The sequence below is a fragment of the Kogia breviceps genome, chromosome 10 (assembly GCF_026419965.1).
Source record: "Kogia breviceps isolate mKogBre1 chromosome 10, mKogBre1 haplotype 1, whole genome shotgun sequence".
NCBI classification, from domain to species: Eukaryota; Metazoa; Chordata; class Mammalia; order Artiodactyla; family Physeteridae; genus Kogia; species Kogia breviceps.
In genome coordinates this window covers 14677228-14699106 of record NC_081319.1, presented here as the reverse complement: position 1 = coordinate 14699106, position 21879 = coordinate 14677228, and the positions used below count along the sequence as shown (strand labels likewise).

Here is a 21879-nt window from a genome sequence, read left to right as displayed (position 1 = left end):
AGAGGATAAAAAGGCATTGCAGTTAATTCTTACAGGTATGGAGAAATCCAGGAGGAGTTAAAATATGAAATTTTAAGGATGAATACATCAGTAGTGGAAACGTAGTTTCTCAAAGAAAGTTTTGGTAGAATACTGGTGATGGGTGAGTAGGACCAAAAATTTTCCTGCTAAAATACAATGATGGGGATGCTTTCACGCCAGAGACTAAGAAAAAAAGTTAATAGACTGAGCTAAATGGATAGTTTCTTTTCCTCAAATGTTTCTTTAGCCTTTAGCTAAATGCTGTCTTAATGCTGTCAATTAGTAATTAATGGAAGAAAAGTAAAAGCAGAAGACTCACATAAATGTGAGAAACTCAGGAGCAGTTACCAACAGTTCTAATTATGGAATTTGGATATTGTAGAGGTGAAACACAGCCATGTTTCTTACTAAATAGGTTCCTAATTCTTAAGATAGAATCAAGTTGATATGTATTTTGGGATATTCCACAAAACACACCATAATCCTCAGGCACTCCACTCTGTCTATGAGTAAGAAAATAACTAAGATTGCTCAGTTAAAAAACTGATATATTTTTGCTTATTTCTAGTGTTTTTTTGCTTGAGCTATTGAAACAAAATTATCTCAATCTACATTCCTGGTCAACTTTATCTTTTCTACTCTTTCTTCTTCTGTGGCACATTTAATCTTCTTACAAAGGATATAATTCACTTATTTACATGTATTTTTTTTTCCTATATTTCCCTTCCTCTAGAAAAGAAGCATAAAGAAGGCAGGGACATCACAAATTCTAGTCCAGTCCTGGGAACTGTATGTGTTCAATAAATATTTATTGATTGAGTGAAAGGATCTCACCTCATTCCCCTTAGTTCTCAGAGATAATTTCCATCCTGACTACCTTGCTCTAAAATCTGAAAGTTTTCAATTTTTCAGGGTTTACGCTTGTTAGACTACTTCACAATAAAGAACATCAAAGGCAAATAACAAACTTGTAAATGCTTTCACTTTCCCAATTTTACAGTTTATAGTTACACAATTCTAATACATAGAGAACCCCACACTCTGAAAGGGGGGACAAGTATGAAAATACATGAAAATCTGAAAGACTTCATGCAGAGAACTCACTGTTCTGGTATTTTCAGCATAATACCAGAGGATGATTTACATATGCAAAAAGGGCTTATGTCAATATGAATGAATATCAAGTTATTTTCATTCATTTATATCTAGTAATGGGAAGGAAACTGTGTTTGTTATTTTTAACATTGATGAAATATCCACGTGCCATTTTAAAGGGATTTGGGGATTTCTTGCTTCTTTGCCATTGACAGTAACCATCATATGCAATATAAATAAACACATACTACATAATAACACATACATTAAAAAAAGTACATAAACACAAAATGTGTACAGTATGGATAAAAGCATCTTCAGAAACTTTGCTTTATTCTGATCTGTAATGTATAATCTTTATTAAACTGTGGGATTTTTACACAAATTCAGTTCTAAGATAAGTCTATCATTAGCATAGCTTCTTAACTAGACTGCTATCTCTAATTCCCTTTCATGTGGGAATGTTGAAGATATCACTGCCAAAATTATTATTTTACAACCTACAAATCTGAAGCTTTAATGTGAGAAGGAATCATAATACTATGCATTGATTCAAACATTTTCTTGACTACTAAGAGTGTAGCCATTTGGCTGTTTGTTAAGACGATTTAATACTTCTCTGTGTGTGTGTGTGTGTGTGTGTGTGTGTGTGTGTGTGTGTGTGCGCACCTGTGTGTGTGTATGTTTGCATTTTCTTGTCTATGATGTTCGTCTGATTGTCATTATAGAGTCAAATATAATTTTATTTCTCAAATCAAAATCTTACAGTGACCTTTCTGGTAATAGGGTGGTAAGGAGCAAATGAGAAATTTCAGTAAAGCTGATAAAACAATCATCTTTCTTTGAATTTATTTATTTGCCTCAGTCATGTAAAAAATGTTGCTGTTAGATAACAGGTAAAAAGATAATAGTTACAGGAGTAAGATATTTTCCAGCTTAGTTTTTAGCTGATATGGCTTATCTGTGTCAAGAGGATTCTGAAGTTATCTGCACTGTATGTTGGAAATTTCTATTCCACTATGCAACATGATAAAGCAATTTGCTATTCAACACAGGGAGTGCAATTAGCACCAGCCTTACCAGAGCCCCAGCAGATACCCAGTGTAATTTGAGGACATGTTCCATAGGCACAGACAGAGAATGGAAAGGAAAGAGAGTTTAAATGTTTTCATTTTGGGGGACTCAGTAAAATTACAATGTGTACATACACTAAGAAGTGTATGAAAATCACATAAAAGGGGAAATTATTTGATCTGGCATTTGGAAAATTATTAAAAAGCAGAGTAACAGCAGGCTATAAAAATGATTTTGTTTGCAGGCAACATTTGTTTTTGTTTCCCCACTGGAGAAGTTTTGGATGTCCAATTATAGGCCTCATTGCTTCAGCATTATTTTCAACTGAAATGTTGGAACTTGGAAAAGCATATCTAATGTGCAAATTAAGTTTATTGCTACTCATTTACTTGTTTATTCTTTGTGATAGAAGTCTTTATTTTATCAGCATGGAGAGTGGCCTATCCATTTTCTCCAGCAGAATGAGGGTGTTCACTAATATGGCTCTACATTTACTAAGAGAAATATCGAGATAGGTAGATAATTGGAGGATTTGTGGCTTTACACTGCAGTTTAAAAAGATTTGAGGTGTTGAGCCCAGCTGTATCCACAAGCCCAGCTTCACTGAGTAAACCAAAAATACAATTTCACAGAAATGACAAGACACAATGGAATACATCCACCTTTTGTAGTGGTTGAAGTCTCCCAGTACTGCTAATATCTTTCCCCAAATATTTAATTCTACATTCCAATTTTCTACAAGAATGAATTAAAACATTTGATAGAAAGAAGACATTGATTTAAAAATTATCAATGGAAGTATTCTTAGGTGAAAAAATATATACTGAATTTTTATACTGTCTAGAAATGAAATTTTCTTCCCCCCTCCAGTATTGAAAATAACGCTGAGTTCTTGAGACCTGAATTCCATAATCTCTTCAAGTATAAAGGAGAAAACAAACAAAAAGCTTTCATGTAAGCAAACACAATAATATCAATATTATTTTAGTCTTCATAAAAATTTAGTTCATAGTCTTTTAAAAATGCAGCACATATCACTCAGATGAAATTTCCAGGCATGTTAAGCAGCCATTTTTCTTTTAAATATATATTATACAATATATAATGTAAAGGATGTTATATATTAATTATAATTAATGAATTATAAGACTGCACTTTTGTATTATGCAAGAAAATTTTCACTGAACCTATTATTGGTTAAAATTTTTATTTATTCTTAATAAAAATAGGGTGTGTATAGCTTGTGCTTTATACCAAATAAAGAGGCCAGACAGATGAGTACATACCACTTCTTAAAGAGATGAAAAGCAGAAACTTTGAAATTAGATTAACTAGTTCAATTGCTAACTAGCATGAAATCCTAAAGAGTTTGTTTTTGCTGTTTGATGTTGTATTCTTTATTATTATCATTAACTACACTCTATTAAATATACACACTCTGCTCCAGGCACTGTTATAGCTGCTTTATGTATATCATCTCACTGAACCCTCCGAACAACACTTTGAAGCAGATGATCATTAGAGATTAAGGCATAGATGTTCGGAAAGTACTTGCCAAGGTCCCTTGTTATTAAGTGGCAGAACTCTTTTTTCCCTTCTTTTTTACCTTCTAGTAAATTTATTTAATAATACTTACATGAGACACTTTTACATGACATTGTTTAAAGTTCAAAGAAAATAAAACTATAGTAACTTGCAGATATTAGTACTTCCCCCTAAATACTTCAGTTTTCCTTTGTTAAATAGAGTTCAATATTTGTTTATATCTTTATCATTTGAGGTAAACGTTACATATATAAAGAAATACATGTCTTAAGTGTACATTTGATGAATTTTGGCAAATGCGTACACCTGTGTAACCCCTAACTCTACCAAGATACATTACCATCATCCTATAGAACTTCCCTCATGCCCCTTCTTAATCAATCCTTACCCCCACCCCAGTCCTAGAAGCAAGTACTGTTACGATTTTTTTCTGCTATAGATTTCATACAAATGCAATCATACAGAATATACTCTTTGGCATCTGGCTTCTCTCACTCAGCTTAAATCACTAGCTTTCAACCTTCTGTTTTAATTAAAAATGAACAAAACTAAACAAAACTTTACCAACAGTAGGTTTAATCTGTGTAGTAAAAAAAAAAAAAAAAAATCTTGAATTATAAATATCTTTGTCTCCAGTTTCCTTCCCAAACTTGTACACACTTGTGCCCTGAGTATTGGGTTAGGAATTGGAAGTTCAGTAATTTTTTTTCTTGATTCCAGTCTGAGGCTAAAAGAAGTGATTAGACTCCTCTGTTACTTGGGCATTCTATTTCTAAACCAGCATAGTGGTCACTCAAGCTCTAGTGACATTTTTTTAGGAAAAATGTGTGTCATTAAAACATTAAGAAAAAAAAACCACTCAGATGCAAGCTCTGTTTTAGGTCTGTGGATCCTGAACACTCAAGGAAACAGTTATTAGCAAATTCTTTCAAGCCAAAAAAAGGAATGGGGTAGGAATGGGGCAAGGGGGTGTAGAGGGGAAAAATAATCAAATGAATTGATTGACTCTGATTCTCCTCTTCTGGATTTTATTTTCTCATTTCATCTACCGTTATCCCAACATAAATGTTCAGAAGAAAACATTTTCTATTAGGTCCTGTAGCCAGGCAAAGTAAAATTTCCTCATTCCATCCCTTTTAAAACTATAGAACACTTCAACCTGATGTTTTACTACAACCCAGCATAAAGTTACAGTTGGAGGACTGAGCGAATGCTATCTGTTTATAGGAAATATAAATATGACCCCATAAATAGTCATTGCCTATTATGTATTACTGCTTTGAAAGTAAGTAGTTGGCATATTTAATTCATTAAGCAGAATCTACAGTGCATGCTCTTTTTAAATAGATGTCAGGCTCTGTTTTGATTACTTGTTAATATACAAGATCTGTGTTTACATTTTACATTATTACTTGTTAGGGAATTTTTCAGTGTTACCTTGCATGATACTTAGACTTGTTTTCTCATTTAGACAACTCAAATTTTAGACAATTACTTTCTCCAGACAATTCTTCATTTGTTTCTTTTACTCTGGAGTTCAGGGTAGTCTTTTAATATTTGTTCTAAATCATTTAAATATTGAAGTGGAAGATAAATGGGTAATGGTAACTGCAGAGAAACTGTAACATACTGACCATGGTTACTTTGTACATTGGAATTAAATCATACTCTGCCTATGGTGGAATATAATATCAATATCAAGTACTGCATGTAGATTTTAGTGGATATAAAACAACCTAGCCTACTGCAAGTATATGTACAAAGAGGAAAAATGTATTAATAAAGATAAAAAACTTCTCCATTTCTTGCTTACTAGAGGTGGGGAATTAAAGACTCTATCACACTGATTTCCTTGTTTGTTTGTTTTCTCTACAGGGTTTATTTCAGAGTACTAACTTTGATTTTCCTGTGCTTGCTTTTCCTAGAGTTAGTAATTTTCTTGTTTGTTTGCTCAGTTTTCTACGGACTTGGCAACAATTCATCCCTCAGTTCTATCTCAACTTTCTTCCTTTAATATCAATCTACCTTTGTGTTGGGGAGCCTGATTTCCTAAGCACCATACCTTTCTCTTGACATACTTCATTTGGGTAGACTGCATCTTCCTATGGATTTTTGAGAAACAATTTAAGAAAAATGCAATTTTTTTGAGATCTTTCATGTTTGAAAATGTCTTTACACTATGATTACATTTGATTGATGGTTTAGTTGGGAACAGAATTCTGGATTGGAAATCAGGATTCTTCATAAATTTGGAGATGTTACTCTGCTCTAAAAGCTGAAGTCATTTTGATTTCTGACCTGTTGTTTGTGACATCTTTTCTCTCGCTCTCTCTAGAAGTCTGTTTTTCCCAGTGTCCCACAATTACATGATGATGTGCCATGATGTAAATTTATTTTCAACCTTTTTACAGGGCATTTGGTGTACTTTGTCATCCTGGAAACTCATAGTTCTTGGTCCTGGAATATCTTCCCAAATAATTTAATAATTTACTCCATTTCTTTTTCTGAAATCCCTATTATTTAATAGATTTCCTAAACTGGTATTCGAGTTTATGTGTGTGTGTATGTATGTAACTATTTACCTATCTACGTATATAATATTGTATTTTATATAATTATATATATATATATTTAGATACATATAATTTATACACATGCTCATGTTATACACACACACACACACACACACACACACACACACATATATACATATATATATACTTTTGTTTCTCTCTCCTCATATCCATTTTATAGTTTTGTTGCTCTATCTTCTAGGAGATTTTCTCAACTTTATCTTCCAGACTTTCTATTGTATTTTTGTTTTTGCTATTTTGAAAAAATTTCTAAGTGTCCTTTTATCTTCTGGCCTTGTTCTTTTTCTCCCCCTTCCTCTGAAAATATTGCCTGTAGTTTTTCTCTTTTCTAGTTTATTTTTTATGCATAGTCTCTGTTGTCCCAAACTACTTTCTTCTCTTTCTTTGTTTTAATCCCTATCCTTTATTAAGAGGTGTACAAAGATACTTTGTGCATCTGTTATCTGCTCATATTTAAGATTGGGTCACTAAAAGTCTTACAGAAAGCTCTGATCAAATGTGGGGATTTTTGAATGACTGGACTTCACATTTAGATGATCTGGGCAAGATATTTCCTTGGAAAAGTCTAAGGTCACTATATTTGGATTGGATCTTATCTTGTAGGCTCATCAGATCCCTAGGAAAATGTCCCTCACCTCCCACCCAGGTTTCCTGCCTGGAGAGCAAAGGCCCAGCAGACAGCACTCTCAGAACTGCATAAGGTTACAACACATGGATCTCAGCCCTCACCCTGTACATGTTTCCTTAATTCCACTATTTTCAGTAGAAGCCCCCCACCCTTAACTGCTTGGTGACCAGAAGTTCAGAGACCCTCTGCTGCTTCTTCTCTCAGGAAAGTAATTTGCTGGTCTTCTTCTGAGATGGGAAAACATTCTTGACACCAAATAGCATCCTATTCATAAATTCCAAAATTCATTAATTCATAAAGACATGCTAAATTAGTTTTCTGCTCAGCCTTCCCACTGCCAGCATATGACTGACCTTTACAGTAAGTCAGTTAGAAGTCATTCAACTTCATTCCAGTTCCTCAAATTTTGTCTCCCCTTTTCAGCTCTGTTTTGGTGGATTAATGACTTAGAAAAAAAATTTCTTTGGGCATCATTTTTTAGATGTTTATAAAGAACTTGAAGTAAATACTATGTAATCAATTATCATCACCAGGATGTCGTACATCCTATTTTTTATTATGATACTATTTTTCTCTGCTAATATTTAGAAGAAGTCAAGCTTTAGCATTTTTTGCTTAAACAAAATTTGTCAAGTAATCTAGAAAGCACAATTTGGGAGATTATGGGTCATGGACTCAAATCTTCCACTTGTACACTAGATATGATTCCTTCTCACATTCACATTCTCTCTCTCTCTCTCTCTCTCTCCTTACCCCCTCCCTCTCCCTCACTTGTCTTTTTCATCTCTATTATCCGCTCTAATGCATCACTCCCACCACCGTACTTGCATACTGTTACTCCCATCATTAAAAAGCTGTCATTTTCTGACCTTACTTTCCCTCTGGCTATTGCCATATTTGACTTTTCTCCTTTATATCAAAACTCTTTTAAAACGTTGTCTATACGAGCTTGCTTTTTTCAATCTTTCTGGGCAATTCTGTTTTGAATCCATGCCACCAGGCTTTTTTCCTACCATTTCATCAAAACTGTTCTTAACAAGGTGACTAGTAGCCTCCACACTGTTTTATCCAGCGGTCAGTTCTCAGTCATCTTACTTAACATATCAGACTACTGATCACACACTTCTTGATACACATTTCTCACTTGGCTACCAGAACATAGTATTTTTCAGGTTTTCCTTTAACACCTTGAGTCACTCCTTTTCAATTTCCTTCTCTAGTTCCTCTGAATCTCAACAATCTCCTAAATTTGGACTATCACAGGGAACTGTCCTCGAATTAAAATCTACAAGCTAATTCCCAAAATGATAACCCAGCTTAATTATCTATCTTAATCCCAAATCCAACTGCCAATTTATCTTCACTTACCATTTTACTATATCCTAACACTAACCTCCTAATTCTCACTCCCAGAACTTGCTCCTGCCACAGTAAATCCCCACTATATTAATGACAGCCTACACCAACACTTGATCAAGCCAAATCCTTGTAGTCATTTACATTCTTCCTTCTTTCAAACCCCATATCCCATTGTCCAACAAATGGCCTCAGCATCAAGATATGTAAAGAATCTAACCAGGTCCCACAACTTCAATGGCCAAACATTAGTTTAAACCATTACTGTCACTTTCCCAAAATGTGTCTCTAGCACAGAGATACCCAACTAAGTTTATTTTGCCTCCTAGGGGACATAGGACAATGTGTAGGGATATTTCCGGTTGTCACAACTGAAGGATCTACTAACATCCAGTAGGTAGAGGCCAAAGATGCTGCTAAATATCCTATAATGCACAGAACAGCCTCCCCACCTCACTCTGAATCCACTTACACATACATGCGACAAAATATAATCTGGCCCAAAATGATAAGAATATTGAAATTAAGAGACTTACCCATAGCCTCAAAAGTATGGGTCTCAATTCCATCTTTGTCTCCCTTCTAGAAGCTTGAATGTTCCCATTAAATTGTAGACGAGTTTTTTGCCTCTGTTACGGAAATCCTCTAAAGGCTCCTCAGTTTGGTGTTGTTTTATTTGCTCAGTATTCACACCGATGTACACCTGGAAGTAAGGGTTCAATATTAATTAAATGGTTTTGAATAAAATATTGAATAAACAATTAATATATTTTTATGTTAAGGGTTTCTACATCTGTCCAAAGTAGTGCTCACTTCTTCTTCCAAATGACATTAACTATCATACTGTTCAAGCTATTATCTCAAAAGCTACTGATAGATGACCTAAATATTTCCAACCCTACACATAATCTATTACAAAAAGTTAATAATGTTGGCGAAACTTCTGTCCTGACTAGTTGAAGTAATTTATCACACAAACATCATACCAATATCAATCACAAATAATGTAAAAATATTTTAAAAATAAAAATCTCAAGCAGAAATTTTTGTGGTCTCACAGTGCCAGAAAGAAAAAAAAAGTGGAGCTCATAATAAACCAAATAGAATGAGGCCAGCTAAAAAATTCAATCTTGAATCAAGACACCTAAGGGACTATGCCCTAGTAATAAAAGCAGAGCAAAATTGACCAGGACTTAAAATCATTGACTTCAGACTCAATTTGTATCAATTGCTGACTAGATTCTGATCTTTTTCAATTGCCTGCTTAAAAAGTAAGTCTTCTTGGGAAAAATACAACAAAATGAAAATATTTACATTTTGAGCCACAGTGCCTGACATTTCATAAAATGTTACCAAGAATAGCTGGAGCCAGGACCAAATGACCAAAATCCAGGGAAATATCAGATAAGAGCAACAAGTCACGGCTGATAGAAATATAGAAGCTATCACACAAGAGTTTTAAAATAATTGTGATTAGTATGTTTTTTTAAAAGATGACAAGATGGAGAATTTCAGAAGAGAAATGGCATGTATTAAACATCAGTTGGAAGTTCTAGAAGTGAAAAATACAAAGGCTAATATTAAGAACAAAATAGACTGACTTAACAACAGATTAGATATGGTAGAGAAGATTAGTAAAGAGGAAGATATGTGAATATAAGATATCCAATATGGAGAGGAAATGCAATAGGAAAGACAAAAAAGAACACAAAGAATATATTGTTGATGGTGAATAGCTCTAACATACATGAAATTGTGGTTCCCAAAGGGGCAGAGAAGGGATGAGGGATGACCAGTTTGAAGAAAGATTTTCCAGAGAGTTAAAAAAAAAACTGAAAATGACATCAGCCATCTATTCGGGAAATCATATGAGCCTTAATTAGGATAAACACAAAGGAAAGTTTTAATAAGCACATAGTAGTGAAAACAAAGGAAAGAAAAATTATCCCAATTAAAAAAAAACACATTATCTTCAAAAGAGTAATAATGACAGCTGACATAACAACAGAATTAAGGGAATCAAGGAGACAGTGGAATGACATATTTAATGGTCTGAAAGACAATACCAATAAAATTATATTCCCAGCAAAATATCCTCTCAAATGAGGACAAAATAGAGATGCTTTCACCAAACAAAACCTCGGAGAACCTATCACTCAAATCTGCACTAAAAGAAATGCTAATGAAACTCCTATAAACAGAAGGAATGTGGTCACAGATTGCAGAAGAAATTAAGAGCAATGGGAAGAGTTAATATGTTGATATGAGGCTAACTTGAGATTCTGAGGAATTAGGAAGAGGACCAAATTTTAGAAGTTTTTATTTCTAGTCTTCACAAGTTAACTAATGAGAGAAAATATCAGACTTTCATCACCTGTTTTAAGTGCTATTTATACACTAGTTTCCTTCATATCAGTATCTTAATCACATTTCTAATAATGTCATAAACAAATGAAGGCAGAATCACATGTTGTACAGAGGGAGAAAGATTTGATGATTTTTCTTAACATTCGTCAATCTTTTGAGAGGAGTTGAAAATTCAGAACCACCTGAGAAGTTATCATTCTGAACAATGACCCTGAAAGATTATCACTCACAGACGGAGATTTCAACTGAGTTAAAAGTACAAAAGAAACAAACAAAAAGCGACCAAAAGTAATATTTTCTGGATGCTCAGGAAAGACCAATTACATGATGGATTGCCATCCCTGGCTTGTAAAAATGTAGCTGGGGGGGGCTTTCCTGGTGGCGCAGTGGTTGGGAGTCCGCCTGCCGATGCAGGGGATGCGGGTTCGTGCCCCGGTCCGGGAGGATCCCACATGCCGCGGAGCGGCTGGGCCCGTGGGCCATGGCCGCTGGGCCTGCGCGTCCGGAGCCTGTGCCCCGCAGTGGGAGAGGCCGCGGCAGTGAGAGGCCCGCGTACCACAAAAAAAAAAAAAAAAAAAAAAAATGTAGCTGGGGATCATGATATGTAATAGAGTGTTTGGCCATTGATACAGGGAACAAGCCACACTTATGTTTAAAGAAATCATGCTTAATGGTTCTGAGAGAAATTTTGTTACTAGTTTTCATGTCTCCTGAGGTGCTTTTAACTAAATATGGGTTCTGGAAATATCATTGTCTATTTTGACAATGTGAATTTGAGTGAGGCTATTCATCAAAAGCATTATATATTTTATTAAGCCTTTCCTTGTACTTCTTAAGGATAGGATTGTTAGATCAAGCTGTTTTCGTATGATCTGAATCTCAATGAAACAGATTGAAAAGAGTAAATATTAAAATTCTGTAATTTTATGAAGTCTCCATTAATGCATGTCATTCATACTTAGAATAACCTTCAAAAAGTAGTCGGCCCTCTTCACACTAGAAGCTGAATGGAAAAGATGTCTCCCTATTCTGTATATAAATATTCACTACCCCCATCATTTCCTTTATGTCTTTCTTTTATTATTATTGAAAACTAGAAACACACAGAAAAGTAGAGAAAATAGTACCAGGAACACCCATGTACTCATCAATCAGGGTTGATAATCATCAACTCATATCCAACTTTGTTTCACCTATACCCTCACCTACTTCCCCAACATCCAACTCAAATATCTAGAGGCAAATCATAAACATCATAATTTCTTCTATAAATATTTCAGAATGTATTTTTAAATGACAAGGAGATCTTTCTAACATAACAATAAATCAGTTTTCCTATCTTAAAAAAATTAACGATTACTCCTAAGTTTTTCGGAGTTCAAATGTATGTGATTATCTCTTAAATATATATTTATATATGTATTATGCATGTTAAATAAATACACACAAATGTGTATATATTTGTGTATGCTAATCCTCTGCAACCATGAAAGTCGTATTTCCAAACATTGTTTCTTAGAATTCTTTATATCCCAAAACGTATTAAGAGGTGTTACATGAATTAAAAATGTTCCACATCTAGTAAGTTCAGGAAAACGAGAATTAAGGAAACTTCTTTAATACAGGAATTTTCAAAGCTTTTAATATGCTAAAAGGTACTATGAAACTCTAAAAGCAAACATAGTAAGTATACAGAATTAATTAAAGTTGAATAACCTGGGAAACCCACCTTTATTTATTTTTGGAGCATGACTAATCAATAACATTTTACTGGATATGACTTTTTCCTGGATCCAAGCATTGGTGGTTTTCTGGCAATATATTTCACATAGCTTGGATTTTCCTTAAATAGAAATTTCAGGTTCAAATTTCAAAACCTAAAGTGATTATTTCTCAAAGCATGGGCCTGGACTGACCACATTAAAATCAACTGAAGAAGCAACCTGTTAAAAAAATCCATTTCTAGGTTCTCTCTGCAGACCTGCCGAATCAGTATTTCTGGTGGAAGCAGAGAAATACACATTTTGAACACATTCTCCAGGAAATTCATGCTAAATTTTTAAACGACTAGAGTAGAATTTCTATAAATATCAATACTTAAGGAATAGGCAACAAAAATATAATTATAGGAAAAACTATAAAAAATAAATAAGGGAATAACTATCGCTCTATTTTGTTTCAGAGAAAGAGCCTTAAAGAATTTCAAAGTTTCACAAATGATAGAGTCTAGCATAGTCGACGTCCCTCCTTTTTGTTATAATTCAGGCCCTAATTATCTCACTTATCCATAAATACCAAGAAGTGTTTCAGTGTTAATAATGAGCCTCATGTTACTGCACCTACTCCACTGATATGTATGCGCTCCCAGGAAAGTACTGCACTAGATGTGCGTATATACATCCCTCCACTCCAAGAGAGTGATTCGAATGGCTTTTTAAAAAATTTCTCTGGTGTTAGTTTCTTAAGAAGTTAAAAGTGTATGCAAAGGAGGAATCAGAACTTGCTAATGAACTAAAGCTACTCCTTGTTCTTTCCCTAAAATAGCATCAAAAATTGTGTATGTTTCTCCTGCTCAAGAACCACTCTCCCATTCTCTGCAACTGTGATTTTGTCTCTGTGGGGTATTCACTTCCAGTTCTGAGTTAGAGCTCTGCACGGTTGCAGAAGGGAACTCTTCAGGGTAGCAATCAGTGGCCTTTTGGGTGTTGGAGAGCCACCTACACAGGATTAGGACAGGTCTGCTTGTGGTGTGAGGAGAAGATACAGTAGTTATAAGCGTTCTTGTCCATGTACCCCCTCATCCTCACAGGAGGGTACTCACATGGGGACTATGTTCAGATAACCATGCTTCCCTGTTTTTGAACAAGTCTGCCCACATAGAACACTCTTCTTTTAAATATAATCCTTTTTTTTTTTTTTTACCCTACAAATACTGCTATGTCTTTATGCCTTTTTCCCCTCTGCTTCATACTTCCAAGGCTTCCTTTTTTTTTTTTGGCAATTTTTTAACATGGCATCCAGGGCTGGTTTCATCAGTTTGTAACCCAGTCGCACAGGATCCCGTGCTGAGATATGCCTCATGTTTGGTCTAATGCTCCACTGTTGCTATCTCAAAATTCTTGGTCACTTTGTCTCTGAACTTGTGCTTTATAAGTGAAAGCTAGTGGGACAACAGAGCATGACCATGAGCAGAAGAGATATCCTAGGTGGAAGCACATACCAGTGTTTATGGTTCAGCAGCTGCAGCTTGTGCACAAATGGGCTCAGGTCCATGCTCCAAGCAGGCAGGTGGTAATGTCTATACCCACATGCCTGATGGCAGTCAGGAGTGCTGAGGCCCAGAGGAAGGGGAGCAAATCAGGACCCCGGACCAAACTGGTGGAGGTGATGATGGCAGCAGCTGTGGAAACTTCAGGGGATGACAGCAAGGGCTTCAGGGGAACAAGGAACTCAGAAAGCAGTCAGTGTCAGGATCCACTGTGAGAAGTCAGCTCGCTCATCTGTGCCCAGACAATGTCCGGGTGACATCTGTACAAATATTAACTCGTCAGCCTGAGCACCAGGACAGGAAATGTCAGTGCCCAGGCAGTAAATTTTGTCAGTAAAGTATTACAAAATAAAAGCCTACATATATTGCAATAAGGCATATCATAGAGTTATGTGAATTCTTAAAAGAGTTTGGCATACATGATTTTGAAAATGTGTGCAACAATAGAAAGCTAATTTCCAGAGGCTTAAAGATAGAAATTTAAATTTAAAGATTATCCTACTCAATGGGAAAAATACTATTTCTATACAAATCTCCAGGTAAACCAATTATTAATGAGTGTTTCCTTACAATTAAAGATACAGCAGTAGAATGCATAAACAGGCATTTTGGATTATACACAAACCATTAAGCCACTTTCAGTTTCTCGTGAAACCTCCACAAGTTACAGGATATGTCCGAAGAATGTAACAGTTCCATTGTTTAAATTTACATCTAAAATTCAATTCAGACTTAAACAGAATGGATTTGTATGAAGAGATAAATCTTTCTAGAAAAGATTGTTCCTTGAGAATCATCAGCTCTAGATGATCTAAGATTCACATTTCAAAATAATTTATCAGAAATTTATTCCAATGTTGTCACAACCTATAAAATACTCTCAATGGTTCCATAACAATTGCATCAACAGAAAGATCTTTGCAAAAATAAAATATTATCGAAAAGCATTTGCGATTTTACACTTGCCATGTGCAACCAATGTCAATCACTTAAAAGTAAAATTGCTGAAACATAAATTCTGATGACCTAATAAATTTATAGAAAAGTGAGAAAAATCTTATGATCAATCAAGATATAACTTTAATAAAGTATTATTATTTAATGTATATATAAAATTGAATCAAAAATATATTTTTGCAATTTGTATGTCTATGTTGTTACTCATGTATCATTATTACCCTGTTACATTTTGTAGGTAATGTATTATTTTTAAAGCAAAGTAATTTCAAAGAAAAACACCCAACATTTTTATTTCATACTGCGACCCCCAAATTATGTAGCTGGCCCTAAAAACATCTAAAGCTTACACTCTGACTATGACCATCACCAAGCTTCATATTCGCCATGTTCACTCCTGTTTTACTCTCCAACACTTCTTTCCAGAAAAATGGCTGCCTTGCCTCAACAAACCATTCTTCTTCTTTGCACAGATTCTTTGTAAGTGCTCTTGCCTGCATAGTGAATAAACTTACTTCTCCCTGCCTATTATGTTTACTTAGCTAACTCCTATTTGCCTTTTACTGTCAGCTAAAACAACCCTTTCCCAATAAACTGATCCCTCAGGATTCACTATTTTAATAGAATCATTTACTTCTAATACATGGCACTTATCACAGTTGTAACTATGTATTTCTGAGTATGATTTGATTAACGTCAGCCTCTCGTTTTATTCTTAAATCTCTGTGAAGGCAAGCACCACATCATTTTTATTTGGTGCTTTTTTTTTTCCTTCTCCTTCCACTGTATTTACAATACTTAGCAGACAGCTGGAATTTGGTAGGTGCTCAATAAATATTAGTTAATAAATGAATTAACTAGTGAGAACATGTAAACATTATAATGAATTACAATACAAATGCTTCTTATTTATGAAGTTTTAGTCATTATTACTATACTACTGACAAACTATGTATATAGGGAATGATTTGTCTAATTTTGCTACTTTGTGGTGCCATAAATGGAATGAGAGGCTTTCATTTTTAATGTTTGAAAATTATTTTAACTGCATGATCCAAAACTTTAAATCAGAACAATTTTGCTCTACCAGCACAACCAGTTAGTCAACTCATCCTCCCATAAGTGTAAATAAGATATTAGCGATATATTTTTTTCAAAGATACTACAAGAAGGAAAATATTCTCTAGTCTTAAAATGTGTTATTGAAACCCTGGTTAGTATTTATCCTTTCTTTGTGGGAGACATCTGAAGAAGACTTGGAATTAAGAATGGATTTAGTCCACAAAATCATTCTTTAAACTTTTCCCCAGAAATAATTAGAATAAAAAGTACACGTGTCTAATATAATAAGGTAAAGAGTATATTTAAAATATGAAAATATGAAGACACAGATACAATCTGATGTAGACTGAGTTAGATTTTCTTCATTATATCGAGAAATAAAATATGTGCTTTTATTTTTCCATGACTCTTTTATCAATATGTACCTTAAAGCCCAGATAATTACTTCCTACTTTTTGTTTATTAAGGAAGTAATCACAATTTTTAAAATGTTGGAATAACACTTAAACATTCTATTGATTAAATACAGTGGCACACCCATTCATATGAACATATAAATTCAACCTCAATGCTACTTTGATTTCTTGAGCAGCACAAAGAAGCCAGAAGGAAAGTAAACCTTTTAGCCTATCTCCTAGAGGGTAAAACTTTATCTTATGAGTGATCTTTAGAGAAAGAGATTTTCCAGGGTCCTCATTTCATTTGTTTTGAAACTTCTTTATGTATGATACCTGCTTTCACTATAATTTGCCAAAATCCCTAATTCTTAAATGTAAATCCATACTTTATTTTGGTAAGACAGTGCATATCTAAATCCAAACGTATGTCCAGGTTTTTTTTTTTTTTATGTGTGTGGTTCTGAGTTGCCATCTTAGTCAATTCTTAGTCCTCTAAAATCAAAACTATGTATTTTGTTATAAAAACTGTAGTCAAAAATGATATCACTCTGAGTCTCTTTTAACCACAGAAATATAGGACTCACAAGTCCAGCTGGAACACTGTTTGGAATTATCCTTTGAAACAGATCAATGACATGATATGACTTGTAGAGCAAGGGCTGATATTGTGACTCATATTTCTACAGAGAAATTTTTTTATGATACATGTGTAATTCTAAAATTGTGAAATCTCGATGAAAAAGAAAAAAGTTACTTCTTTCCCATTCGTGTTGCACCTTTATCTAAGACAGAAATTTTTTATCACAGCGATGTCAGAAATAGAATAAATATGTTGTATTCACATTTGCAAATATAAGCTTATGATTATACATCTCTATATAATATAAACTAATGTAGTTATGATCTTAGGGATGCAATTTGTCTCATAGTATATGAAATTAACACCGAATATTTAGAGCTGTAACCATTGTGTGGATTGTAATATTGTGGCTGGAATTTCAGAATAAAATATTAATAAAAATGGTGTGGTGCATTCTCTACATTGGGAATGCTGTCTTTTGAGGTCCACAGTTTTCTATAAACTACTTATTTTTATATTAAGTATAAATGAAAGTATGTCTTGAATTTTCTTACAAGTAAAATTACAAGTAATTTTCTTGCTATGTTGATTAATGCAGAAATATTTGAAAGTGGGAATATAATTTTTCATATTGAGTATAGTAGAGCTTCATGTTATATTTATACAATTTCAAACAATGGCAAAACCATTCAAAATATATATTTTATAGCCATATGCTAGCATTTGATAAGCTTTTATAATAATAATATTTTTTCTCAACAGAGAGGACTGTTATTACCGTGCCACCTTCCAAAATGGATGTTACAGTTGGCGAGAGTATAGTCCTACCCTGCCAGGTGTCCCATGACCCCTCCATTGAAGTTGTATTTGTATGGTCTTTCAATGGAGATGTCATAGACTTAAAAAAAGGAGTGGCTCATTTTGAGAGGATTGGAGGAGTAAGTTGCTGAAATTTTTAAGTGCTTAATAAAATGAATCAAGTCATTTACATGAATCAACATCTTTCATAATTATTCTCCCCATATTGATTTGCATGGATAGTCACTGTCTATGAAGTTGCATCTGATTTTGTTTAGTTTTATTTTGTTTTATGTCTTTCATAGAAATGCTTGTGTTCTGGATGCAATTATAATAAAGGGGATAATAAAAGGGATCAAATATGAGAAACTATAATGATACTAGTAAATCTCCTAATTTCAGAGCTGCCTCATATTTAGTATTTATCCAGCTGTTAAAAAAAAAAAAAAAAAAAAAAGGGACCTGCTGGGTATGATTATGTTTTTATCCCTTTTTCCCTATCTATCTGCAGGAATCTGTTGGGGATTTGATGATAAGGAATATTCAGTTAAATCATTCAGGAAAATATCTATGCACAGTAAAAACAACTCTCGAAAGTTTATCTGCTGAAGCTGATATCATTGTGAGGGGTAAGCATAAATGGTGAAAATGAATGAACACACAGTTTATTCACAATCAAAAATGTTAATATGTATTGATACATGGTAGATCTTTGCATAACCACATTATGATAAAAAAGTGAGATAAATAGTACAGATTTTTAATTTTTCTAAACTCTAAGACTCCAGGGTACGGGTATAGATATGGGTATTGAAATGAGTGGGTTTTGTCTCTTTATAAGGAATGGTCAGACTTAGCAAGCAGTGTCTCTCCCTAAAATTTAGACATGCTTTCTATTCATAATAAACCATTCTTGTCAGAGCAGAGTCAAAGTCACATGTTCCTGAAGGTCTCCATATCAGATGCATTTAGCTGAGTTAGCTTTCAAGAGAGAATGGACAAGAATGGTTCTCAATTTTTGAGGTTAACTCCCTATCGGATGATATTCAACCATCCCATGACTGGCATTTTCTAATCTTCAAGGGAAGCATTTCTAAATTAATCTCTCACCATGTAAGTTGAATTAATAGGGCTTTATCTCAAATAATGTGCTAAAATACATTATGTTCAATAGTTTATTTTCTAAGCATAACAGAGAGACTATCCCTGTCCCAAATTTAATAATTTCCAATATAGTCATCATAAAACATGTTTTTCAAGGTCCACCAGGTCCCCCAGAAGATGTAAGAGTGGAACACATTTCCAGTACTACTTCTCAACTAAGCTGGATACCAGGCTCAGATAATAACAGTCCCATTCAAATATTTAGTATTCAGGCTCGGACACCATTTTCTGTGGGTTGGCAGGCTGTATCTACAGGTAAGTGACACAAGTATTTTTGAATAATTTTCTAAAACAGCTGGTGTGTTTGTTTAATTGAATAATTGATTGTTTTTAACTAGTGCCAATTTAGGGGCCTGAAGCATCCCCTTCTTTTCAGTTCCAGAAATTCTCAATGGTAAGACATACAATGCAACAGTGGTTGGTTTGAGTCCTTGGGTGGAATATGAGTTTCGTGTTGTTGCCGGGAATAGCATTGGGATTGGAGAACCAAGTAAACCATCAGAAGTGTTGAGAACCAAAGCATCAGGTAAGAAATCAATGTCTTCTAAAGATGTGGAAGACCTTTTAAGTATAGTTCCTAAAGAAAATAAGTGAGAAGTGTAGTATTTTTGGTCCAAAATCAGAGGCAGTAAACCAGTGGCTCTAATTTTCCATTTGTATGTGCACAGAGCAAGGTGTATTTTCTCCCAAAAAGTGAATTCAAAAAGATGATAATAGTTAAGCAGCCATGTCAAAAATTAGAATTTTTCAAAAGCTGTCCTCTCATCTCATCTATTTTCTAGCCACAATCCAATCGAGAATCTGTAGATTTGTAAATGCAAATGAGTTACTGCTTGTTTCATTAAATGTTGCAGCCAAGAATTAACTGAGACTCTGATGGTGCAGCCAGCCACACGTTTCCATCTATTTCTCAACTCTGACCTAGCTGCAGCTTCATTGAGCAATAGTATAAATTTTTCCACAGGCAAATGAGGTAAATTTTAAACTCATTTAACAGAAGTGCTAATTGAGCATCAACTGGTCCACTGAACAGCAGAATACAAGTGGAACCTGCCTCAGAAATCACACCTTCTTAAGCTCTTTTCAATGGATCCTTTGTTCCACTCTTAAACTTTCACATCCAAGGTGACATCTGATCTGCACAATGCATGTAGCCAACAAAGTTCACATTTTTATCCAGGCACCTATGAAGGATCACTGATGCTGCTGGCTTAGTTTAACAAGCACAAACTATTTCAACAAAGTGTGTGCAACTGTCAGATGTCAATAATTCATTTTTTTAAAACTAAAGGTAATGCTAATTATTTTATTATAGGATTAGGGCTGGAAAACAGCATATTTGGTAGTGATATCTTAAATCATTCTAAAAGTTTAGAACTGAGAGGAGGGTCCTTACTTTAACAGAGGAAGAAAAGGAAGACCAGGATGTTAGCTGATTGTTTTGGACAAAGTCAGGATTTGAACCCAGACATCCAGACTTAGGCACCAGCATTCACCATAACAGTGGGCCTTAACCTAAATGAGATAAAGACTGACATAAGGAAATGTCTAAATATAGAAATTCCCAGGCCCTACCACAGACCAACTGGATAAGAATCTACAAGTGTGGTCCATGACTCTGGAGATTAGCTTCAATTTCTGATTGTTTGTTTACAGCTGATTTATATTATGATGGTTTTGGGCAGGGTTGATGCTAATTCTAAAGTTTTTACAGTAAAGTTTTTATGTCACCTTCTGTTAACCATTAACACTCTCATTTCAGTAGCATAATAAGACTTGGTATTAATAATGATTTCCCTGAGGCTCCAAATCATACTGAAGTGAGAGGTTGTGAGGTTTTGTTTGTTTGTTTGTTTGCTGGAATCATCAAAGACAGTTCTTCTCAACATAGCTTTAGGATGAGTATGGTTCATTTGAAAACTGAAGAAAAGAGGGAGCTTTATTACCCAGAATATTGGAAACTTTTGCAAAGAGTTAATTAAAGTATAATTTAAAATAATTTCCTTATGTATCTAAACTATTCAATTGTCCTGAAATGTTACTGTAAGCTGTCAAGTACTAGAAACCCTGCAACTGTAGAAGCTATTCCAGTTCACACTGCTTTTGGCCAAAGGCATTGGAAGGCTGAGAAGACAGGGTATAGGTTCAAGGCAATCTTTTAAATAAATTATGAAGATCAAAGGAGACAAAGTCAGGATGATTCTGAATATGAAAGTGGATAACGTCTGGTGTTATTACTTAAAAGAATAATGAGATTATTTTATCACTGTATCAATTATAGAGTTAAATATGTATGAAATGGGAATAAATAAGTAGTCTAGATTTATCTGAATGGTATAAATGGTGGGAGAAAATTTTGGAATGAGTAATTAAACATTACATATTTTAATTCAAAAATGATCGATATAGATAATTTTATCTATATATAAAGTATACCCTGCAGATTTACCCATTATCACAGATTTAGCATACTTTTGCTATTATTTCAGGGAAAAGAATACTTTTTAACACTTCAACATGTATAAAGTTTCATTCTGATTATATACTATGATACTCTACTCACGCTCACAATTGGCATCGATTTTACAATTTGCCTTGAACTATTTATGTTTCATTATACTAGTCCTCACAAGGGTATAGTTGAAGGACATATTTTTTTCTAATTTGTAAAAATGATCAGTGTCTGGAATGTTCTACCACTGAGCCTTAGGGTCCTGGAGTTAAACCCAGGGAATCCTCTCAATCACATCCTTGATCAGAGAACATCTTACTTTGATTGTGAAAAATTAGAGGAAAAGTCCTGTTCTGTACTGAGAGATTTGAGATTCAAACAGAGTTATAAAACAAGAATTTTTAAAATTTATGTATCTTTAAGGATTCATTTTTAAATGTTAAAATATCCTGATGGCTAACAAAAAGAAAAATTATTTTAGTTTATTTATTAAAAAAAATAATTAATAGACTGCCTAAGT

At 34.1% G+C, this 21879-nt stretch overlaps 1 protein-coding gene across 2 annotated transcripts in view; it reads left to right on the top strand.

Moving 5' to 3' along the window:
- CNTN6 (contactin 6) overlaps positions 1-21879 on the top strand; it is a 304375-nt gene that overhangs the window by 260228 nt on the left and 22268 nt on the right. For both annotated transcript variants that reach the window (XM_067043597.1, XM_059075379.2), the window contains exons 13-16: positions 17708-17883; positions 18255-18372; positions 19004-19162; positions 19284-19433. In XM_067043597.1, the coding sequence (XP_066899698.1) occupies positions 17708-17883; positions 18255-18372; positions 19004-19162; positions 19284-19433 (603 nt within the window). The remainder of the gene's footprint in view (positions 1-17707; positions 17884-18254; positions 18373-19003; positions 19163-19283; positions 19434-21879) is intronic.